Here is a 24,324-nt window from a genome sequence, read left to right on the forward strand (position 1 = left end):
AATTTCCCTCAGAAGAAGATTGCTTTATAACATAGAGGCTTGAAGAAGAATATTTGACACAATTAGGAAAACATTTAAGTTATAGATATTGAACAGGTTTAAAGAAGGTTACAGTTGGAGAAGAAATATAAATACAAATACAAAAGAATTGTTACATTACAGCTTGCTTTGCTGGTGCAAACTTCTATTAGATAACTAAAGAAAAATAATTGCTTGGAAAATGTAAGTTTTTCTGGTAATGAGCTGATGACTAGTAGACTGCCTTCCGTTTTTAAAATCAAACAAAATATAGTTTTCATTTTGAAACATTTGTGAAAGTAATGATAAAATCATAAACACCTTTGCTGAAATAGCACATATTGAAAAAATTGTTCCAGTTGCTCCTATATGCATATATGTATGAATAAAATATATTTTAAAAACGATATTCATACAAGGCAAGAAGTGAAATTACTATAAAATAACAAGACTGATACCTTAGGACTAATCAAATAAACCCCAAATAGTGAGTTGTCTTCTTCATCTGCAAGACAATATTCTGAAAATAAATATATCATACTTACTCACAACCATGTGAGGTGAGCTGAATTGGGAGAGAGTGACTGGCCCAAGATCACCCATGGGGCTTTTATGGCTAAAGCAGGACTTGAACTCACAGTCTCCTGCTTTCTAGCCTAGTGTCTTAATCATTTGACAAAACTACAAATATCACATCTTTTGAAAATCAGCCTTTGGTCTGTGAACTTCCCATTTCCTCTCTCCCCCCACCCTATTATCTCTCATATGCTAGTAAGATCTAGAGACCTCAAATGCGACTACCTATTTAATGTATTAATTTGATTACCTGATTATTGTTTATATCCATTGTGAATGTATACCAAAGATATTCAAAAAATTCAAATTGACTGAAATATTTTCCTGCCATAATAGATTTATCGATAGTTATTCAAATTCTTTTGGATAGCAACAAATTTATCTTCACTTTTACTTTTTTCAAATATAAAGTGACTTGTTTTCAAAATCTTTATAGACTCATCTAGTTCTGTTTAAACTTTTTTTTGACAATAACTTTTTTTAATCTAGAAAGATTTTGTTCATGATTTAATTGTGACATAAATTTCCCTAAACTTTAAAATGGTGTTTGTTGGAAAAAGAAAGATCTGGTGATTCTTTTTTAAACAATTTTTTATTTTTTAAGACACACAAACATACAATACATTTTTTCTGAATAGGGTATTGACTGAGTCAAAATTCATACAGCTTATTTTGTCCAAATTTACTATATATATATTTCAATTTCTGCCAATGTATTCTACTTTCCCCTTTTAACTTTAATTTATATTTACTATATAATATATAATCAATATTGCCATCCGCCCTAACCGCCTTATCTTAGCCTATTTCATATTATTCTCTTATTTCTCCCTTTATTACATATATTTTCCTTTTTATTCTATTGAAACCCTTTACTTTAAACACAATCATTTAATTATTTTTCACAATTATTTCTTAATCTCAATTGTTTTCCTAAGGTGGACCAGTTTATCGTACCTTAATACTTCCTTATTAATCATTTTACCATATTTCTTTATATTTATTTTACATCACCTTTATCTAATAATTAGTCATTTTACCATTTTACCAGAAACAATGCAATTCTTCACATTTGTTTTTGTATCCCCTATATTAAATCATTTATATTATCATTTAAGTTCAATTTTTACAATCCCAATATTAATACAATTCATTCAAATCTATTCATAATAATAATACACTTATTCCATTCTAATTTCATTTAACTTTTCATCTCTTAACCCTTCCTAAATATATATGTTTCATCTTAATCAAATAATATAATCACCAATATTACTCCTAATACCATCATTAATAAGACTATTACTATATTTATATATTATCCTTCTTCCAGACCTATCTTCCATTTCAATTTCATTCAAAATTTCCCCTTCTAAATAAATCCTTTTTTATCAAACCATTTATATTGTCATTTAAGTTTAATTTTTACAATCCCAGTATTAATACAAATCATTCACATAATACCATTATTAATAAGAATATTACCCTACATATATATCCTATTGCCCTTCTTCCTTTCCATTAATTACTCTTTTTAACCATTTTCTCCTGGTCCATCTAACAAACCTCCCATTTTCTTTTTTATTTTTATAATTATCATCTCTTTTCTTCTGTTTCCTTCCTTCAATTCTTAAATCCATCCTTATTTCCCTGTTGTTAATCCCAATATAATCATTCAATTTTCCCCCTCTGGTTTCTCTGTTTTTAGCACTGTTAATCCTAGTGTAATCATTTTTTAAAAAAATTACTCACCTAGATGCCCTCTATTCTCAACTGATCTATTCTCCTTTTCTTCTCTCACCTTGCTTGTTTCCCCATTATTAGTCTGTCTCACTTGTTTCTTTCTACTTTCTCTGTTTTTTTGCACTGTTAATCCCAGTGTAATCATTGAAGCTGTTACTTACTAATATTTTCGTTTTTCCTTTCCTTCTCTTAATTTGCCTCTTTTTTATTGGTTGTTTTCTCTTTCTTTCATTGTTACTCCCAGTGTAATCATTTAATTTTTCATCAGTGTCTTTGTCTTTAGTATTATTTTCTTGCTTGTTATTAATAGCAGTTGAATATGTTCCGGGAAGATTCTTGATTTTCTTCCGTCCAAGTCAAATGATAAATGTACCATTTTAACCATTTCAATTAATTCCTGTCACATTTAACATTCTGATTAATTTTTTAACTCCAATGTAAAATTTTGTTATTTTCCATCTTTTTTATTATCAAAGTCCAGCAGCTGCGAAAACAAACAAATCCTCCTTACAAATTCTCATGGCTCGTTCCTCAAGGACATGGTATTTTTCCCTTCAAAATATTCAGTGTAGTACTTTTTTTCTGCCAGTAGATGGCTTTCTAGGATCCATAAGTTCCCAATCAACAATTTAACAAAGTTAAAAATTATCCTATTAGTGTATTAAATCCATTTATCTTTCCTTCTTTCTCGTCTTAATTTTTGGTATTTTCCAATTTCAAAATTTACAGTCCAGTCCAAATCCAATTGAAGTATCTATAACAGGGCTTTTCTATTGTAAGTTTTCTTTGTTCTTTGCTTTTCCTTTAAGGTTCAAAATTTTTCTTACAGTTTATATCCAGTCTTGTTCCACGAATATTTACTTTTGGATTTCTTTTTCTTATAATAAATTTAGTCTCTCCAAATCCAATATCCAAATTTTAAGTTTAAATGACAAACTCAGTTTGGGCTTTAGTATTTTTAACTTCTGCTTTCTTCTTCTCTCTCCGTTAACTTCCCCCGACGCTAATTAGCTGCTATTTCCACGCTGGGTCTGCCTTTAAAAATTTCCAATTGTTTCTTTATTACTTGTGAGTTGGCCAATCACTCACCCAGTACCAATACACCATTCAAAACTCTGCTCCTGTACAATTCTTATTCTGGATGCCCCAGCTTCATGACGGTTGCAATGGCTGCTGCCCCCTCCCCCAGCTGCCGGATTGAAGAGTTATTGTCCGGCTTTCCAAGGAACTTGCCTGTTCCTCTTAGCTATCCAAGATGCCGCTCCTTCTTCACCATCCCTACAGAATGGTTCTGGTCTGAAGAGCCCCCTGACAGAGGTTCGTCTGCCTGGATTTTGCTGGGCTCGTCAGAGCCTGGTATTTTTCCAGCCAGTCTCGCCACGATACATCCGGTTCCTCATCAAGATCTGGTGATTCTTGAAGGATTGGTTAATACATGCGCTTTTTATTCAGTAATTGTTCTAGACTCTTTATCATGGGAGGGCCTGGTGATTAATTCCTGTTTGATATTAGGCCCTTGATACGAATATGGAAATTAAGGACAAGATTAGAAATCATTACAGAATAATATTTGTCTAATTATCTAGTTAGAAACTAATTGTAATTTTTTAAAACAAAAGTTATAAATACACTTACTTGTGTTTTGACAGTTTAGTCAAGAATTAAGGTCTTAAGTATTAGAATTAAAGTAAGTATTAAGATGATTATTGAATTGTTATTCCATCTTTCTCTGAATTTTTTTGTTCTTTAAGACACTTATTTTGAAAGAAATAACTAGAGAAAACATTTTTCCTGCTTTTTATTTTTACTATATAATGATAAGTTGTATCATCTGATAGACAATAAGTTACATCACCTATCTTCTAAAACTTTTGTGTTTAGGCTTATTTTACAGCATGGAAAATGTTGTTTTAATCCTGTTTCTAGTGACAAATTGTAGATTAACAAAATAATGACATTTTACCTGCTCAAAAAATCTCAAATGACTATAGTTAAATACAAAAAATATGTTAGCAAAAAGTTATACAAATATTCCCTTTGTTGTATAAAGAGATGATATATTCATACTAGAAAGTTTCCATTGTAGAGTCTAACACTTTGTTATATAGTATGTTATTCATTTATTTGTTTTATTGGCCAAGTGTATCAGCTCAATAGAACTTGCTCAAAAAAATAAAAGGATGGAATTCTAGTAACAAAGTGCTTATTTAGTCTTCAGCTAGGGAGCAAACTGAAAAAAGATACTCCATCAAGGTTATTAGTGGTTTTGTGCAACTAAAATTAAAATAAAATAGGCTGTGATTGCTAATCCTTTTTATAACTCTTGAAATAAAAAAGTTCATTTATTGTGTGATAAGTGCCTTGAAGGTATAATATTTTGCATTATTTTATAGAAACATCTGTTCATGAAAAAGTTGCTACATTTAGTTTTCTGTTACCGGATTGCAGATGGATTATATACACTGATAACAATACATTTTTAAAAGAATCATGATTTCCAAACCAATTTCAAGTGTGGTTTCAAGATGGTGCCATTATTAATTTTAATAACATTTCTCAATATTGAAGATGAGATGCATAGACTGCTTAAAATAAATTGAGTGAATTCAAATCAAACTGCATTAGTAAATGACCAGTCATTTTTCCATGCTTTGGTAGAGATTTTAGTAATTTAGTTTAAACTATACCAGTATGAAACTAAATGCACAAGTGTTTTTAATGATCAGTAATAATTATTAATGTATATTATGTAGTCTGAAATGACTATGAAGAGATTAAAGAAGGCTTCAATAAATAACTCATTCTGTAGCAACTGATGGAAAAGGAGAAAGATCAGATAAAAATTTTGCATTGATGTTCCTTCCTTTCATGTATCCACTACACTATTTGGATATTAATTTTTTCCTTTGCTTAGACTGAAAAAGTGAAAAGATTTGATTTCATATCCCTGACTCTTTTTAAACAGAACTGAATGGGAATGTCAATTTGCTGGCTGACTTGTTTGATTTGCATATGTTGATTATGATTATACTAGATGCTTGTTCTGTACAACAAACAAACAAATTGAAAGTTTTAAAAAAAACACCATATGTCTTTTTTTTTTCATTTGCACTATAAATGGAGATCTACCAGTAAATAGATGTAATTGAGAATGGATCTAATATGTAAGGATGAAAAAGATACTTCTTAAGTATATGTGTTAAAAGTAAAGGTAAAGGTTCCCCTCACACATACGTGCTAGTCATTGCTGATTCTAGGGGGCGGTGCTCATCTCCATTTCAAAGCCGAAGAGCCAGTGCTGTCCAAAGACGTCTCCCTGGTCATGTGGCCGGCATGACTCAACGCCAAAGGCGCACGGAACGCTGTTACCTTCCCACCAAAGGTGGTCCCTATTTTTTCTACTTGCATTTTTACGTGCTTTTGAAACTGCTAGGTTGGCAGAAGGTGGGACAAGTAATGGGAGGTCACCCCGTTACATGGCAGCACTAGGGATTCGAACCGCTGAACTGCCAACCTTTCGATCAACAAGCTCAACGTCCTAGCCCCTGAGCCACCGCGTCCCTGCCATATGTGTTAAAAGAGGACTTATTATGAGAGGCTAGCAAAATGGAAATAGGGATTCTTGCAAATTGCTTGGACAAGATCAGACTCATGAACTATATCCCATCTATTCTACATATGACACATACTTTTTATGTAACATTGGGGGCCTGGAATCCTGCGTAGTGTATGTTTGCATAGAAAGAAAGCTATACTTATATCCTGTCCTGATAGATATCCTGTATCCTAGATGATGCTGTATTCTAATTATGACACAAGTAGATGTTAATAGCACCATATCTTTGTAATATAAATTATTGCATTGCTTTCTGATCATTTAATTGGTCTTCTTTCCAAAGGAAGTACAAAATTAACTAAATTAAAATGATAAATCATTAAGTATACTAGCTGAAAATAATGGGAATTATAATCCATATTTAGAAAGTATTAATTTTGGAAGAACTCATAGAATTCTTCATCTGAACTAGTATTTTAGTGCAGTGTTCCTTGATGCCATATATACATACTAGATTCAGAAGACCCAACAGCTTCTGAATCATATTTTAACATCTGGTGGACAATGGAAAAGAGAAAGGAATTCCAAAAATCATGTTGTTGTTGTTTTTTGCTTCACTGATTGAAGAAAGCTTTTTGATTATGTAAACCACAAGAAACCTTTAAAACATGGTTGTACTTTAAAACAGGTGAACTTATCTACTTGTTGGAGAATTTATATGAGGACCACAAAGCAACAGCTACAACCTATTATAGAGCAACAAATGGGTCAGGATGAGAGAGGAGTGCATTAAGGTAGTATAATGTCATCTTATGTATTGAATCATAGGCAGAAATGGGTATTTGAATTTAAAATTGTTGGGAGGAACGTCCAAAACTTATATACTGATGGTATCATTTTGTGGCTGGATATGAGAAATATTTAAGATCTATCCCCAGAGACTTTAGAAATTCATGTATACCCTTTAGAAATAAACCCAAAAGATCATATTTGGACTGATTTGAAACTTTAACTGCCAACCTGAAAACAGTTCTTATCAATGGACTTTAGCTTTAGTTCAGAAATAGAATTATAAAAAATAAAATGGTTTGATGGGATTAGGTTTAGTATAATGCCTTTTTAATAAAAAGAAATATGTGACATTGAAGGAGCCCTGGACAAATTAATTAAATCAGTTAGGATGACAGATACATCCTTTTTTTGGCATATAACTAGAGGACTAGGAAAACCACTCCCTCCTTCAATTAACCAAATACCAACTCATGCTTGGGAGGAATAATTTAGAGGATTCTACACAGATTCAGCTTCAGATCTGAATGAGACTCAGATTAATCTGGACCCAACTCCTTTTTGGCCTCCTGTTGCAATACTATACAAGCTATATTGGCTTGATCCCTCAAGGTTAAAAGGCTCCCAGTCTTCTTCCTGAAATAAAAGAATTCTAGTTGGGCACCTATATTAGGATCCCTGAGCAAACCCCATTCCTTTGAAGCACTGAAGATGTTACCTAGCGTGGGTAATGAAATGACTGCAAGAAAACAACCAAGCTCAGAAACCTTCAAGGACTCTTCATGAAGCTTATATATTTCTGGACACATTTTGTGAAGGCAGGGGAAGGAGTTAAAGTACTGGCAAAATGGAATCCACCAGATTACAAAATCATAAGTGACTAAACAACAGTTTCAGTAAACTAATTCTCATCCGTTTTAGTACATTATGCCATTTAGTAAATTTGCTTTTAGTCATTTAGCACAATTTAGTTTATAGTTTTTAGAACATTGGATTAGTTGTTGGATATGAATGTAAAAATAAAACTTTTTTATAAAAAAAAAAAGAGACCCTGGGTACGTTACAACACATTAAAGCTGTACAAACAATAATAATAGAATATAATAAATCAAACCTCCCTATTACCTTTCATAGACACTAATTACATTTAATTAGGGTTGAAAAGTCTTATTTAGTGCAAAAAATTAAACTGAACACTCAAAATCTATGCTTGCTTTCATATGGTATCCTTTAATGCTAGCAGGAGCTTTATGAACAATACATTATAAATCTAATGACACTTCATCTCCTTTCAAGAGCTTTGAAAGCTTTTTTTTAATAAATCTTATACTGAATGCTTTTGTTTACTGTGTAAGTATTTCTATCAAGAGATGCTATATTTACCTCCCAGTTTTTCCTCTGACGACTAGGGCTGGCAAGCAGGGAGCCTGGGAACGAAAAAGGCCAGCTGCCATCAATAGAAAGGATGGAAAATAAGCTATTACAACAAAAGGGCAGAATATGTCTCTCCTTCTCCTTCTTCTCTCCCTCTCCTCAATCCATCCACAGAATAGAATAGAATAGAATAGAATAGAATAGAATTTTTTATTGGCCAAGTGTGATTGGACACACAAGGAATTTGTCTTGGGTACAACACTTAATGATAGTCATAGGGTACAAATAAGCAATCAGGAAACAATATCAATATTGTAAGGATACCAGCAACAAGGTTACAATCATACAGTCATAAGTGGAAGGAGATGAGTGATGGGAATGATGAGAAGATTAATTGTGCAGATTTAGTAAATAGTTTGACAGTGTTGAGGGAATTATTTGTTTAGCAGAGTGATGGCATTCGGGAAAAAACTTTTCTTGTGTCTAGTTGTTCTGGTGTGCAGTGCTCTATAGCATCATTTTGAGGGTAGGAGTTGAAACAGTTTATGTCTAGGATGTGAGGGATCTGTAAATATTTTCACGGCCCTCTTCTTGATTCGTGAGGTACACAGGTCCTCAATGGAAGGCAGGTTGGTAGCAATTATTTTTTCTGCAGTTCTAATTATCCTCTGAAGTCTGTGTTTTTCTTGCTGGGTTGCAGAACCGAACCAGACAGTTATAGAGGTACAAATGACAGACTCAATAATTCCTCTGTAGAACTGAATCAGCAGCTCCTTGGGCAGTTTGAGCTTACTGAGTTGGCGCAGAAAGAACATTCTTTGTTGTGCTTTTTTGATGACATTTTTGATGTTAGCTGTCCATTTTAGATCTTGCGATATGGTAGAACCTAGAAATTTTAAGGTCTCTACTGTTGATACTGTGTTGTCTAGTATTGTGAGAGGTGGTAGTATGGAAGGGTTTCTCCTAAAATCTACCACCATTTCTACGGTTTTGAGTGTGTTCAGTTCCAGATTGTTCCAGTCGCACCACGGGGCTAGTTGTTCAACCTCCTGTCTGTATGCAGATTCATCATTGTCTCGAATGAGACCAATTACTGTTTTGTCATCTGTGAACTTCAGTAGTTTAACAGATGGATCGTTAGAGATGCAGTCATTGGTATACAAAGAGAAGTGGGGAGAACACACAGGCTTGGGGGCCCCCTGTGCTAATTGTACAGGTATCTGAAGTGATCCCGCTTAGCTTTACCTGCTGCTTCCTGTTTGTTAGGAAGCTTGTGATCCGCTTACAAGTCTGTTCCGGTACCTGTAGCTGGTTTAGCTTAGTTAGACGAATGTCTGGAATGATGGTATGAATGCTGAACTAAAGTCTACAAAGAGGACCCTTGCATAGGTCTTTGGCAATTCAAGATGTTGTAGGATGTAGTGTAGAGCCATATTAACAGCATCATCTGTTAATCTATTTGCTTGGTATGCAAATTGCAAGGGGTCTAACAGCGGATCTGTGATGGTTTTCAAGTGGGACAGCACTATCCTTTCAAAGGTTTTCATGACTATGGATTTTAGAACAACTGGTTTGTAGTCATTCAGTTTCTTGATTTCTTCTTCGGCACTGGGATGATAATAGAGCGTTTGAAGCAAGAAGGAACATAGCACATCTCTAGCGATTTATTGAAGATATGAGTGAAGATGGGGGCCAATTGGTCAGCACAGACTTTTAAACAAGAAGGAGTTATCTTGTCTGGGCCTGGAGCTTTTCCTGGCTTTTGTCTGTGAAATAGGTCTTGCACTTCCTTTTCTGTGATCACTAGCGGTTGTGAACTTAATGGGATGGAGTCAGTTGTAGGAGGCTTGGCTGTTGTTGGTGTGTCTGAGATGAGGGCTGTGGAGATAGGTGGCTGTAGTTTCCTTTCAAACCTGCAATAAAACACGTTCAAATCATCTGCCAGTTGTTGATTTCCTTCAGCCTGGGAAGGAGGTTTGCTGTAGCCGGTGATATTTTTAAGAGTTTTCTACATGTTTGCTGGTTCATTTGTTGAGAACTGATTCTTTAGCTTTTCAGAGTAGCTTCTTTTTGCTGCTCTGATCTCCCTTGTTAATACATTTCTGGCCTGATTGTACAGCATTTTATCACCTTTTCTGTAGCTGCTTAAGTTTAGCAGTGAACCAAGGTTTGTTGTTACTGTATATTCACAAGTTCCTGGTTGGTACACATAGGTCTTCACAGAAGCTGACATATGATGTTACAGTATCTGTGAATCCATCCAAGTCTGCAGAGATATCTTCAAAAATATTCCAGTCAGTGCAGTCAAAGCAAGCCTGTAGCTTTAACTTTGCGTCCTCAGTCCAAGTCTTCACTGATTTAATTGTTGGTTTTGTGGTTTTAAGTCTTTGTGTGTAAGCAGGTACAAGGTGAATCCTGCAATGATCAATGTCCTACAGCTGCTCGTGGTAAAGACCGATAAGCATCTTTTAGTTTTGTGTAGCAATGGTCTAAAGCAGGGGTGTCCAAACTTTTTTTGGTGAGGGCCAAATACAGAAAAATAAGCAAAGGCCTGGGCCACACCATTGAACGGGGGGGGGGGGTGTCTAATTTTTTTCGCACCAGTTCTGTGGCGTGGCTTATTTTGGGGTGTGGCTTGGTGGTCATGTGACTGGTGGGCATGGCTAACTGCTCATGTGACTGGGTGGGCATGGCTAACTGCTCATGTGACTGAGTGGATGTGGCTCTGGGCATAGATTGGCTTTTGTTTTGTATTTGGTATGAACTTGAAACTCCCTTCGTTATTCCCTGCCCATGGGGTGGAGGCGCGAGGAGCCTCGCCAGGCGGCCCGAGGAAGGCGAGGGTAGAACTGCTGGGGTCGGGCACGGCCAGCAGCCTCTCCCGCTCGCCGCCTCCTCCTCCGCCCCCTCCCTTCGTTATTCCCTGCCCAAGGGGTGGAGGCGCGAGGAGCCTCGCCAGGCGGCCCGAGGAAGGTGAGGGTAGAACTGCTGGGGTCGGACACGGCCAGCAGCCTCTTTCCCACTCGCCGCCGCCTCCTCCGTCCCCTCCCTTCGTTATTCCCTGCCCAAGGGGTGGAGGCACGAGGAGCCTCGCCAGGCGGCCCGAGGAAGGCGAGGGTAGAACTGCTGGGGTCGGGCACGGCCAGCAGCCTCTTTCCCGCTCGCCGCCTCCTCCTCCGCCCCCTCCCTTCGTTATTCCCTGCCCAAGGGGTGGAGGCGCGAGGAGCCTCGCCAGGCGGCCCGAGGAAGGCGAGGGTAGAACTGCTGGGGTCGGGCACGGCCAGCAGCCTCTTTCCCGCTCGCCGCCTCCTCACCTGTTTCTCGATGGCTGTCACTGCCGCCACGCGTGTCCGACATGGGGAGGCGCGAGGAGCCTCACCAGGCGGCCCGAGGAAGGCGAGGGTAGAACTGCTGGGGTCGGGCACGGCCAGCAGCCTCTTTCCCGCTCGCCGCCTCCTCCGCCCCCTCCCTTCATTATTCCCCGCCCATGGGGAGGAGCCGCGGGCCTCGCAGCGAACCACCGGGCAAGCACCGGGAGGCGGCCGAAAAGGGCCATATTCAGTTATACTTTCAGAATTTGCTGCGGGCCAATAAAAACTGATCCGCGGGCCGCAGTTGGCCCGCGGGCCGTAGTTTGGACACCCCTGGTCTAAAGTATTATTGCCTCTAATGGGACAATTGACATGCTGAAAGTATTTTTGTAGTTCTTTCCTTAAATTTGCCTTGTTTAGATCTCCCAAAATAATGGCCAGTGAATTTGGCTTCAGCCTCCATAATTTGGTCAGCTAGAGTTCATAATGCCTTGTTTACACAAGCTTGTGGTGAGACATAAACAGCAATTAGAAGAAATGATGAAAATTCATGAGGCAAATAGTATGGTTTGTAGTTGATAAGTAATGTCTCTAGGTTTTTGTCACAGAATTTATATATTATAGTTATATCTTGAGACCAGCTGTTGTTGATATATAAGCATAAGCCTCCTCCCTTCTTTTTACCAGATGTTTCTGCAATTCTGTCTGATCATTGAATCTGAAACCCTGGGATCTGCAGGCTGCTGTCTTCAATTGATTCATTTAACCAAGTTTCAGAGAAGCATAGGGCTGCTGAATTGTAAAAATCAGAATTGTATCTCTTTAGATACAATTGTAAAGAGGGCTGTGAAAATATTTATAGACCCTTCACATCCTGGACATAAACTATTTCAACTCCTACCCTCAAAACGACACTATAGAGCACTGCACACCAGAACAACTAGATACCAGAACAGTTTTTCCCAAACGCCTTCACTCTGCTAAACAAATAATCCCTCAACACTGTCAAACTATTTACTAAGTCTGCACTACTATTAATCTTCTCATCGTTCCCACCACCCATCTCCTTCCACTTATGACTGTGTGTCTGTAACTTTGTTGCTTGTATCCTTACGATTTATATTGATATTGTTTCCCAATTTCTTATTTGTACCCTATGACTATCATTAAGGGTTGTACCTTATGATTCTTGATGAATGTATCATTTCTTTTATGTATGCTGAGAGTATATGCACCAAGACAAATTCCTTGTGTGTGTGCAATCACACTTGGCCAATAAAAAATTCCATTCTATTCTATTTAAAAGGAATATTTCATCCATCTTATTAGCAAGTGAACATACATTAGTTAGGAAAATTGAAGGCAGAGGAATTTTATTTCTCCTATTCCTTAATCTGTTTAAAATTCCTGCTGTTTACCTCTCCTTCTCCGCTTCCTCCGTTTTTTGTTTTTTTTGGTAATCTATGGCTCCGGGAAAATTGCTTCTTCCTGTGTTAGGATCTCCTCCGCGTTTGTAAAGATGGGGTGGGTGGGTGGGGGTGAGATCACAGAAAACTGCTCCTTAAAGAAACATTGCTTAATTTTTAGCACATGGTCTCGTGAGTATGAAATCTGTAATGAATTTTAGAGAATAATTAAAAATAAAGAAACCATTAGAGAGCATTTCACCGAGGCAGCCTTTGGCGGCACAATCTTGGATCCATCCATCCATCCATCCATCCATCCATCCATCCATCCATCCATCCCACTAGCCTTTCAGGCGCCTAGGTTTTTTTTCCTGGTTGTCACATTAACATTGTGAATGGTAAGGGTCCAGGTTATTTGCTAGACTGCATCTCACTGAGGGTATCTGCCCCCCTCCATCAAACTGGGCATTGTTTGCCTAAATACTGATATCTAATGGGATCTAGGATGCACACCCTTTCTAAATCATGTGGAAAAGCCTCCCTCCAGGGATCTGGCAAGTTCCCACCCTTTTAGACTTCTGGAAGGACATAAAGAACTGATTCTTTCCCTAGAGATTGGTTTATGTAAGGTGGTAGCCTCTGGCTGGGTTTGTTGGAACAGTTTTCGTTTTATGGTTTCCACTTTTTCGTGGCTTTACTGTTGTGAGCTGTCCATGGTTGTCTTATAGATGGATAGCTCTATAAATATTTAAATAAATAAACACACTTATATTTTCTACCACCCTGCACAGTTCTTAGATTCCTTAGAAGCCGATCTTTCTCATTATGTTTTATATTGCACTAAACCTTACTTATTTGCCTCTGACCTTGAGGTACCCTGGAAAATTTCTTTAAATTGCCTACATTTAATCCTGGAACATATTTTGTTTCTTTGGTTAGCAAATCTATTACAATGAAAAATGTACTGAAATATGTAAAGCATTATATGGAAATTTAGGCAACAGCATAATAGTAGTTTTCCACTTTTCAACTTAAAAGCAGGACAGACAATGAAGATGTTTTTGAAATTCAGCTGTGGAATACTGTCTTGAATGTGCTTTCTATTCTTCATTCTGACATTTATATCTTTATGTTATCTATCACATTTATGGTTTTAATCACTTTGCAAATAATGGGCAAACCGGCAGATTAAATTAAAACGGCTCGGCCGAAGAACTCGCTACCGCCTGGGAAAGGGCGGCGGCGGGGGCTTTGGACCGCGTCGTGCCGATGCGGCCTCTGACCTGGTGCTGCTCTCGACCGGCTCCTTGGTTTACTGAGGAGCTGAGAGAGATGAAGCGCCGGAGAAGACGCCTAGAGAGTGCCTGGAGGGCCAGCCGCTCCGAATCTGACCGAACACTAGTACGGTCACATATTCAGACCTATCTAGTGGCAATAAGGACGGCGAAGCAAGTATACTTGGCCGCCCTTATAGCATCGGCAGATAACCGCCCAGCCGCCTTGTTTAGAGCGACCCGCTCCCTTCTGTTTCAGGGGGCTCGGGAGGACCCCTTGCAAGGTCGGGCTGAAGAATTTGGAAGTTATTTGCACGATAAAATCGCTCAGATCCGGGATGGGTTGGACACAGATTGGGTAGATCCGGACGGGATGAGTGGGCACGTCTTGAGAACATTGTTTGGGCTGAGTTTGATCCTGTGACTCCCGATGACATGGACAGGATACTGGGGAAGTTGAATGCCACCACATGTTTAATGGACCCGTGTCCCTCCTGGTTGGTACTGGCCACCCAGGAGGTTACACGAGGCTGGCTCCAGGGAATTATCAGCGCTTCTCTGAGGGAGTGAGTCTTCCCAGCCGCCTTGAAAGAGGCGGTGGTGAGGCCCCTCCTTAAGAAGCCTTCCCTGGACCCAGCTATTTTGGCTAATTATCATCCAGTCTCCAATCTTCGCTTTCTGGCGAAGGTTGTAGAGAGTGTAGTGGCCTGGCAACTCCCCCAGTACCTGGAGGAAACTGTTTATCTAGACCCGTGCCAGTCTGGCTTCAGGCCTGGGTACAGCACAGAGACGGCTTTGGTCGTGTTGGTTGATGATCTCTGGAGGGCACGGGACAGAGGTTGTTCCTCTGTTCTTGTCCTGTTAGATCTATCAGCGGCGTTCGATACCATCGACCATGGTATCCTGCTGCGGCGGTTGGAGGGCTTGGGGGTGGGAGGCACCGTTTTACGGTGGTTCTCCTCCTACCTCTCCGACCGCTCGCAGACGGTGTTGACAGGGGGACAGAGATCAACCCCTAGGCAACTCACTTGTGGGGTGCCGCAGGGGTCGATTCTCTCGCCCCTCTTGTTCAACATCTATATGAAGCCGCTGGGAGAAATCATCCATGGTTTTGGGGTGAGCTGTCAGCTGTATGCTGACGATACTCAGTTGTACATCTCCACCCCGAACCACCCCAACGAAGCCGTCGATGTGATGACTCAGTGTCTTGAGGCCGTTCGGGTCTGGATGGGGATGAACAGGCTCCGACTCAACCCATCCAAGACGGAGTGGCTGTGGATGCCGGCGTCCCGGCACAGTCAGCTTACTTCATCACTGATTGTGGGGGGCGAATCTTTAGCCCCCAGGGAATTGGTGCACAATTTAGGCATTCTCCTGGATGCACGGCTGTCTTTAGAAGACCATTTGACAGCCGTCGCCAGGGGAGATTTTCATCAGGTTCGCCTGATTTGCCAATTGCGCCCTTTCCTGGACTGGGACGCGTTATGCACGGTCACTCATGCCCTCGTCACTTCCCGTCTGGATTACTGCAATGCTCTCTACATGGGGCTCCCCTTGAGGAGCACCGGAGGCTCCAACTGGTGCAGAATGCGGCCGCGCAGGGGATTGAGGGAGCTCTTCGTAGCTTCCATGTAACACCTCTCCTGCGCAGGCTGTATTGGTTGCCGGTGGTCTTCCGGGTGCGCTTCAAGGTGTTGGTTATCACCTTTAAAGCGCTCCATGGCATTGGACCGGGATATTTACGGGACCGCCTGCTGCTGACAGTTACCTCCCATTGTCCGATACGTCCAGTGCGCGCCCACAGGGAGGGTCTTCTTAGGGAGCCGTCGGCTAGTCAATGTTGGCTGGCGGCCCCCAGGGGAAGGGCGTTCTCTGTGGGGGCCCCGGCTGTATGGAATTAGCTGCCGGTGGGACTCCGTCTCCTCCCTGATGTCTGGACCTTTAAGCGCGAGCTCAAGACTTTCTTTTTTCACCAAGCGGGGCTGGCCTGATTGATTTTAGTATGGGGGTTTTAGTGGGTTTTAATAGGGTTTTACTAAGGTTTTAGTTTTGATAAATTTTAGCTAATATTTTAAGTATACAGCGATTGAATCAGTTTTTTAAACTTGATATTTTATTTTAATTTGTTAAGATTCTTGTCGTTTTATTGGCTGTACACCGCCCTGAGTCTTCGGAGAAGGGCGGTATAAAAATATGAATGAATGAATGAATAAATGAATGAATAAATAAATAAATAAATAAATAAGAAAAATTATACTTTGGATATTATTTATATCTTTAAAAGATGCTATTGTTATAATCCATTTCTTTCTACATTCCCTTATAAGTGGTTATGGTTAAGCTAGAGTTCTGTTTTGAAATGGCTTGTTTGCCTGAGTATGAATCTTTGCACTTTTGAAAAACATTGAACCTGAACTATACACTTTTTTGCGCCCAGATTTCAATTTTCCAGGGAGATATCCACTTTTATTACTATTTCTTTATCAGTTTTTTTCTGCTGTTCCTGAAAAAGTATATATAGGTTGAGCAAGTATTTTAATTTACGTTGCCTATGTTGTATATATTTATGCTAATGTTTATTTAGGCACCTTAATTTTTATGCAAATAATACACCACAATACTTATTTAGGCTTTGGCCCACTCTTGTTGTACAATACCATGGGCAACAATTAGTCTCCAATAGTGACTACTCCAATAGTAATGAGATCAGGTCTCATTAAACTGCTTCTGTTGTTTTAGTAGTGGTGCATTTTTCTTTTAACAATGTCAGGTTGTTAACCTGATACCCAACCTTCTTTTTTTCTTTTCCTCTTCCAGGCATAGGACCAGCAATAACTGAGTAATATGGTACATTTATCCATTATTTCTCTAGAAAGTGGTTCATAGGTTGTATTGATGTACAGAACCTTAATTTAAAACTGTACATACTCTTTTTTTGTATCATCAAAACTGTTTTACATTTTTTCTACATCCTTTCTTGGAAAACTCACATAAAGATTGAATGAATATTTCAACTCATTATATTATATGTCAGGCATATTTATTTATTTATTTATTATTTATTTATTTATTATTTTGATTTTTATACCGCCCTTTTCCCGAAGGACTCAGGGCGGTGTACAGGCAATAAATAAATATGTTTTCGCACTACAGGATCACAGTGATCTGATCAGATTCTATATTTATAAGTAAATAATAAGGCAATTAAAGACGACATAGGACCATTTTCATTAAGAAAATACTACATATGTCACTATATTTACTGTAAAAAAAAAGCCTGCACTGTTTCACTGCTCATTGTTCTGTTTTCTTTACCTAAACATTTAATACAAAGTAATTTTTTCTGTATTTTATATTACGTTATGTTTGTGTTTATAATATGTTGCCAGTCATTCATTATTCTCTATTTTGATTCTTTTAACAGCTGGAAATGATGAAAAGAAAGGCCAAATATCTGTGATGAAAATCAAAAAAGAAATTCTGAATGCGAAAGGTAATTTATATGACCTTTTCTACTACATTATAGATGTTACACATTTCTCAATTTATTTTTCTTTTAAGTTCATTCTACTTTTTATGCATATTTTTAAATAATACACATTGCTCAAAAATTGCAACTGATTCTTTTCCTTTCGCTGCAACTGATTATGTTTCTAAAGGCTCTGTCCTTCCATTTTGGGTTTTCAAAAGAAAACTTAACTAATAAAGCATTTGACAGTAAAAAGGTGTGCTAGATTAAACGATATTGATAATCTAAAGCAGCGATCACCAACTGGTGGTCCGTGGACCACTGGTGGTCTATGAAAAATTTTTGATGGTCCAGAGAAAAATTATTTGCATTTTTTATTCCTCAAACAACGGCCCCTGGGCCAAATACGTGCAATTAATGTTTGTGTTGCTGCAGAGAGTCTCCCCCTTCGGGGTCTTTTTGTGTGGGTCAGAAACGGGCAGAAATTCTGACCTGGGGTCTGCTTCGGCCTCCTGATGTGGGGCTTTGGGCAAAGGCTGGAGGGAAGTGCCACTGGTGGTGAAGAGCCGGAGAACCTCATTCCAGTGGGACTGCATCATGGCCTGGCTGACCATCTCAGCCCGCTGAGCCTGCTGGCCCTGGTACCTGGTCTTACACTCCCGCAGATCTTCCCTCTACTTGGAAAGCCGATGCTTGTAGTCCTCAGTGAGGTGCTTCTGCTGAGCCTCCTTCTTGGTCAGATCCAATATGAACTGAGCTGTTTTGCCAACTCTTTCTCCTGGTGGCTGCTTAGTTCCAACAACTGCTTCCTGTTGGGGCCCTAAGGAGCCCAGGCAGGCAGGCAATGAGTGGCTGGGAGGGGAGGGGCAAGTAGATGCTGGCGAGGTGCCCCTCAACAGGAATGACATCAAGTTGGCCATGCCCACCCAGTCACATGACCACTCAGGTGGTCATTAGGCAGATCATATTAGTGGTCCGCGGGATTTAAAATTATGAATTTAGTGGGCCCTGAGGTCAGAAAGGTTGGTGACCTCTGATCTAAAGCAAAGTAAAACTTTAGACTTTTGCAACATTAAACAATATATTTATTTATTTATTTATTTATTTATTATATTTGTATACCGCCCTTCTCCCGAAGGACTCAGGGCGGTTCACAGACAAAAAACAACAACAACAGAAAACATATAATAGATTAAAAACAGCTAAAGAATAGATAGTTGAATTCAATTGATGCTCTGACTTTTGAATACAAATTTAAAACCTCATTTAAACCCCTTTTTTAAAAATCCCAATTTAAAAAACTACATTCAGGCTAGTCCTGCTCTTGAAACAACAACGTCTTCAGCTCATGGCGGAAGGACTTGAGATCGGGAGTTGACGAAGCCCCAGAGGAGCTCGTTCCAGAGGTAGGGGCCCCCACAGAAGGCCCTCCCCTAGAGGTCGCCAGCCGACATTGTTTAGCTGACGGTATCCGGAGGAGTCCTCTCTGTGAGGCGCACTGGTCGGTGAGAGGCTAATGGTGGCAGTAGGCGGTCCCGTAAATATCGGCCCTAGGCCATGGGCGTTTAAAGGTGATGACAAGTACCTTAAAGTGAACCCGGAAGACCACTGGGAGCCAGTGCAGGTTACGCAGGAGGGTGTTACATGGGAGCCAAAGGTGCTCCTCTATCACCAGCGCAGCCGCATTCTGGACCAGTTGGAGTCTCGGGCACACTTCAAGGGAGCCCCATGTAGAGAGCATTACAGTAGTCCAGGCGGGATGTAACAAGGGCATGAGCGACCGTGCATAAGGAAGCCCGATCCAGAAAGGGGCGTAACTGGCGTATCAGGCGAACCTGATGAAAGGCTCCCCTGGTGACGGCTATCATATGATCTTCTAAAGACAGCCGTGCATCCAGGAGGACGCCCAGATTACGAGCCCTTTCCGTGGGGGCCAATAGTTCGCCCCCAATGGTCAGTGATGGAATTAGCTGACTGTACCGGGCCGCCCGCATCCACAGCCACTCGGTCTTGGTGGGATTGAGTCTGAGTCTGTTCCTCCCCATCCAGACCCGTACGGCCTCCAGGCACTGGGACATCACTTCAACAGCCTCGTTGGGGTGGTTAGGGGTGGAAATATAGAGCTGAGTATCATCAGCGTATAGATGACAACTCACCCCAAGACCACGGATGATCTCACCCAGCGGCTTCATATAGATGTTGAACAGAAGAGGCGAGAGAACCGACCCTTGCGGCACCCACATAAGAGGCGCCTTGGGGTCGATCTCTGTCCCCGTCAACACCGTCTGCGACCGGTCGGAGAGGTAGGAGGAGAACCACCGATGAACAGTGCCACTCACTCCAAGTCCTCGAGTCGGCGCAGCAGGATACCATGATCGATGGTATCAAAAGCCGCTGAGAGATCTAATAGGACCAAGACAGAGGAACAACCTCTGTCCCGAGCCCTCAAGAGATCATCAACCAGCGACCAAGGCTGTTTCCGTGCTGTGACCAGGCTGGAAACCGGACTGGAATGGATCAAGATAGACAGTTTCATCCAGGTACTGGGGCAACTGTCGTGCAACCACACTCTCGACAACCTTTGCCAAAAAGCGAAGGTTGGAGACCGGACGATAATTTGCTAAACTAGCTGGGTCAAGGGAAGGCTTCTTGAGGAGGGCCTCACCACCGCCTCTTTCAAGGCGGCAGGGAAAACACCCTCCATCAAAGAAGCGTTCACGATTTTCTGGAGCCAGCCTCGTGTCACCTCCCGGGTGGCCAATACCAACCAGGAGGGACACGGGTCCAATAAACATGTGGTCGCATTCAATCTCCCCATTAACCTGTCCATGTCCTCAGGGATCACAGGATCAAACTCATCCCAGATAATAACATCAAGACCTGCCTCCCTCACCCGTCCGGATCCACCCAGTCTGTGTCCAACCCTTCCCGAATCTGACCGATTTTATCAAACAGATATTCTCCAAATTCCTCAGCTCGACCCTTTAAGGGATCTTCTACCCCTCCCTGATGGAGGCGGCGGGTCACCTAAACAGGGCGGCTGGGCGGTTATCTGCTGATGCAATGAGGTTGGAAAAATACTCCCGTTTGCCAGCCTCATCGCCACAAGATAGGTCTGAATTTGAGACCTAACTAGTGTCCGGTCAGATTCGGATCGGCTGGCCCTCAGATACTCTCTAGGCGTCTTTTCCGGCGCTTCATCTCCCTCAGCCCCTCGGAGTACCAAGGGGCTAAGCGAGATCGGCACCGGGTCAGAGGCCGCAAAGGCACAACTCGATCTAGGCGCCAGCCGCCGCCCGATCCCAGGCGGCAACCAGAGCTCCAGCCGAGTTGTGGGCCAAATCCTCAGGAATAGCCCAAGCTCCGTCTGGAACCTTTCAGGGTCCATCAGGCGCCTGGGACGGAACCAGCGAGTCGGTTCCGTCTCCCTGCGGCGGGGATCGGCGGTTCGAAAGTCTAGCTGAAGGAGCGAATGATCTGACCATGACAAGGGTCTAATAACTAACTCCCCTAATTCCAGATCATTCAACCACTGTCCAGGGACAAAATCAAATCCAGAGTGTTTCCCCCGATGTGAGTGGGGTCGTTCACTAATTGGGTCAGGTTCAAGGCCGTCATGGAAGCCATGAACTCCCGAGCTGATGTGGATGCTATCCCCACCGACGGCAAATTGAAATCCCCCATGACCATAAGCCTGGGGATCTCCATTGCCGTCCCAGCGACCACATCCAACAGCTCAGGCAGGGAATCTGTCACGTAGCAAGGAGCTAGGTACGTGATCAGTACACCCACCTGCATCCCACGGCCCCACTTAACGAGGAGGGACTCACATCCGGTTATCTGTGGTACAGTGATCTCCCTCGGCTCAAGACTCCCGTTGATAATAACCGCCACTCCCCCACCCCTACCCTGGGCCCTGGCCTGATGAAACACACGGAAACCCGGTGGGCACATCTCTATCAGGGGAACCCCCCCTTCCGTGCCCAACCAGGTCTCCGAAATGCCAATCAGGTCCGCACCCCCCTCCTGTATAAGATCGGAGATGAGGGGGGCTTTATTTATAACGGACCTGGCATTGCATAACATCAGGCGAAGGTCCAGCTTCTGAGGATTTAAGCCACTCGGGGAACGGGAAACTATCGGGGGACCGGAGTGCGCGATCGCTCGTAAATAGCGAGGGCGCACTCCCCGATGATATGATGGGTGAACATCACGTATGAAATGTGATTTCATTTTCATTTTTTCTTATATAGTTTATTAACATGCTAGCAGTCCTACAAGGCTTAGCCTAGTCATTTCTGGCTAATTTGTAGAAAGAAAATCCATACCTGTGGCAATATACCAAATTTACTATTAGGCTTATTAAATTCTTTACAACATATCTTCATAGGGGAGAGTTTAATTCAAGAACTAACACCACTTAACGTTAAGTGTGTGATACTAGGCTTTTTGACAATATAACAAAATATGCTCTAAAACAAGGGTCACCACCTTTCGGACCTTAGGGACCACTAAATTCATAATTTTAAATCTTGCAGACTACTAATATGATTTTTTAAAAAAGATAAATAGCATTTAGTGCAATATAAAAAATGCAAATAATTTTTCTGCAGACCACCAAAATTTTCTCGCGGACCACCAGTGGTCCACGGACCACCAGTTGGTGACCACTGCTCTAAAATACAACAATTATAGCAGTCATCATTCCTCACTATTGACTTGCTGTACAAAATAGGAACTGTAGTTCAAAAACAACAACAACAGAAGTAATTCTCTTCTAAGTGACATAAAATTGAGCTTGAGTAAATCCACTTGAAACAAGTGCACCTTTGGAGAAGGTAACTCTTCCAAAACAATTCTGAAGGTTTTGTTTTATACCTTGTTTTATTTGCATGAATCTTATTTTTCACTCAATCTTATTTTTGTTGCTGTGGGGGCCCACTCTTGCTGTATTCTGCAAAAGCCCCTTCCTGCTATATTTATTACTGCTACTATAGTAATTACAGCTGTTCAAAATTGGATAATTGCAACAGAATATTCTCTCCTTCCTCTGTTTCTGAATTTTATAGTTCAGTACCTCTTTAAATTGAGAAGAAGTGAATTTGCACGCTCCCTGAAGCCCAAGGCAGTGATAGTACAGATGTAAAAGAAATGTATATAGCAGCAAATAAGAAGAATAATTTGGTAATAGGTGAATTGCATGGCTCATTTGGGATGTTTGCACAGCTCACAGCTTTCCATTACAAAAAACCTAGTAGTTGGTTCATACCTGCTTTTTTGCCCATGGCTATAGAAGCAGGAAGACAGTAAATTTGGTTTTTCTATACAAAAACCAAATTTGTACAGAGTGCTTGTAAAAGGAAATAATGTTTTATAAATTACCACAATTTCTATATATTTATTGATTTAAAACATTCATATAGTCATCCATCTTTCACTAGCTCTGGGCAGCTCCCAAACAAGAATTAAAAGACAAATAAAATACATATAAAACATTTTAAGAACCATAAAACATAACTCTTTAAAATCTAAAACATTATTTTATTTTCAAGCCTTTTATTTCATTTTCACCTCTAATTTTAATTAATACTTCTAATGTTAATATAAATAATAAAGGAGATTGGGAACATCCTTGTCTCACTCCTTTTGCTATAGTAAATTTTTGGTGATTTCTCCATATATTATCTTTGCCGTTTCTATTGAATATATTTTTTTCTACCATTTTTACGAATTTCTCTCTGAATTTCATGTTTTTTAATTGCAAAATAATAAATCTCCAATTTAAATTATCAAAAGCTTTTTGGGCATCCAAAAATATTATTACCGCTTGTTTGTCTGGGTGTGCCTCATAATATTCTAATATGTCTATTATAGTTGTCGTGTTGTTTTTTTATTTGCCTTTTTGGTAAAAATCCATTCTGGTCAGGGTGGATATACTTATTTATCACTTTTTTGAATCTTTCTGAAATTATTGATGTGAATAGTTTATAATCTGCGTTTAGTAGTGAGATGGGTCTATAATATTTGATTTGTTGTTGATCTGTGTCTTCTTTTTGGATAAGAGTGATGAGAGCTTCTGTCCAAGAACTGGGTATTCTGGCCTCCATGAGTGCTTCATTAAAGATTTCTAATGATATTTCATCTAGTGGTTCTTGAATTGTCTTATATAATTCTACTGGAAGTCCTTCTGGGCCTGGTGTTTTGTTATTTTTCTGTTTCTTTCTCACCTCCACTAGTTCCGTCATAGTGATTGTCCCATTTAGTATCTCTCTTTGTATCTTCTCTACAAGTTTTGCTATATTCATCTTATCTAAATATTGTTTAAGTCTTCTTCCGGTATATTTTTCTGGAAATACATATTTTGAAAGAATTTTTTTACTATATTTTTTTCTTCTCTTTTGTAGGGTATCTCTCCCTTCTCATCTTGTAACTGGTGTATTATTCTTTTCTCTCTTTTTTCAGTTTGCTAACCATCGTCCCGTTTTGTTTGCATGTTCGAAGTGGTTTTGTTTTGCCAATTTAATTTTCCGTTTCATATCATCTTGGGAGGCCAAATTTAACTTGTGTCTTATTAAATCTCTTCTTTCTTTAATTTTATTATTTTGGGGTTCTTTCTGTAAATCTAGTTCTAATCTTTTAAGTTCTTCTTGCAACTATCTTGTTCTTGTTTTTTTTTGTTTCTTTTTAACGTGTATGCAATTGTGAGCCATCTTATATATGCTTTTGCAATGTCCCATAAATTTTGGAGCAATGTTTCTTTTTTTTATTTAAAAAATATGTTCATTTTTTTTTCAATCATTTGTATATA

At 40.1% G+C, this 24,324-nt stretch overlaps 1 protein-coding gene across 2 annotated transcripts in view; it reads left to right on the forward strand.

The window, feature by feature from the left end:
- Positions 1 to 24,324, forward strand: part of ZBED1 (zinc finger BED-type containing 1) — a 163,888-nt gene that overhangs the window by 15,888 nt on the left and 123,676 nt on the right. For both annotated transcript variants that reach the window (XM_058185671.1, XM_058185670.1), the window contains exon 3: positions 17,472 to 17,540. In XM_058185671.1, the coding sequence (XP_058041654.1) occupies positions 17,472 to 17,540 (69 nt within the window). The remainder of the gene's footprint in view (positions 1 to 17,471; positions 17,541 to 24,324) is intronic.

Source organism: Ahaetulla prasina, chromosome 5 (genome assembly GCF_028640845.1).
Source record: "Ahaetulla prasina isolate Xishuangbanna chromosome 5, ASM2864084v1, whole genome shotgun sequence".
Taxonomy (NCBI): Eukaryota; Metazoa; Chordata; class Lepidosauria; order Squamata; family Colubridae; genus Ahaetulla; species Ahaetulla prasina.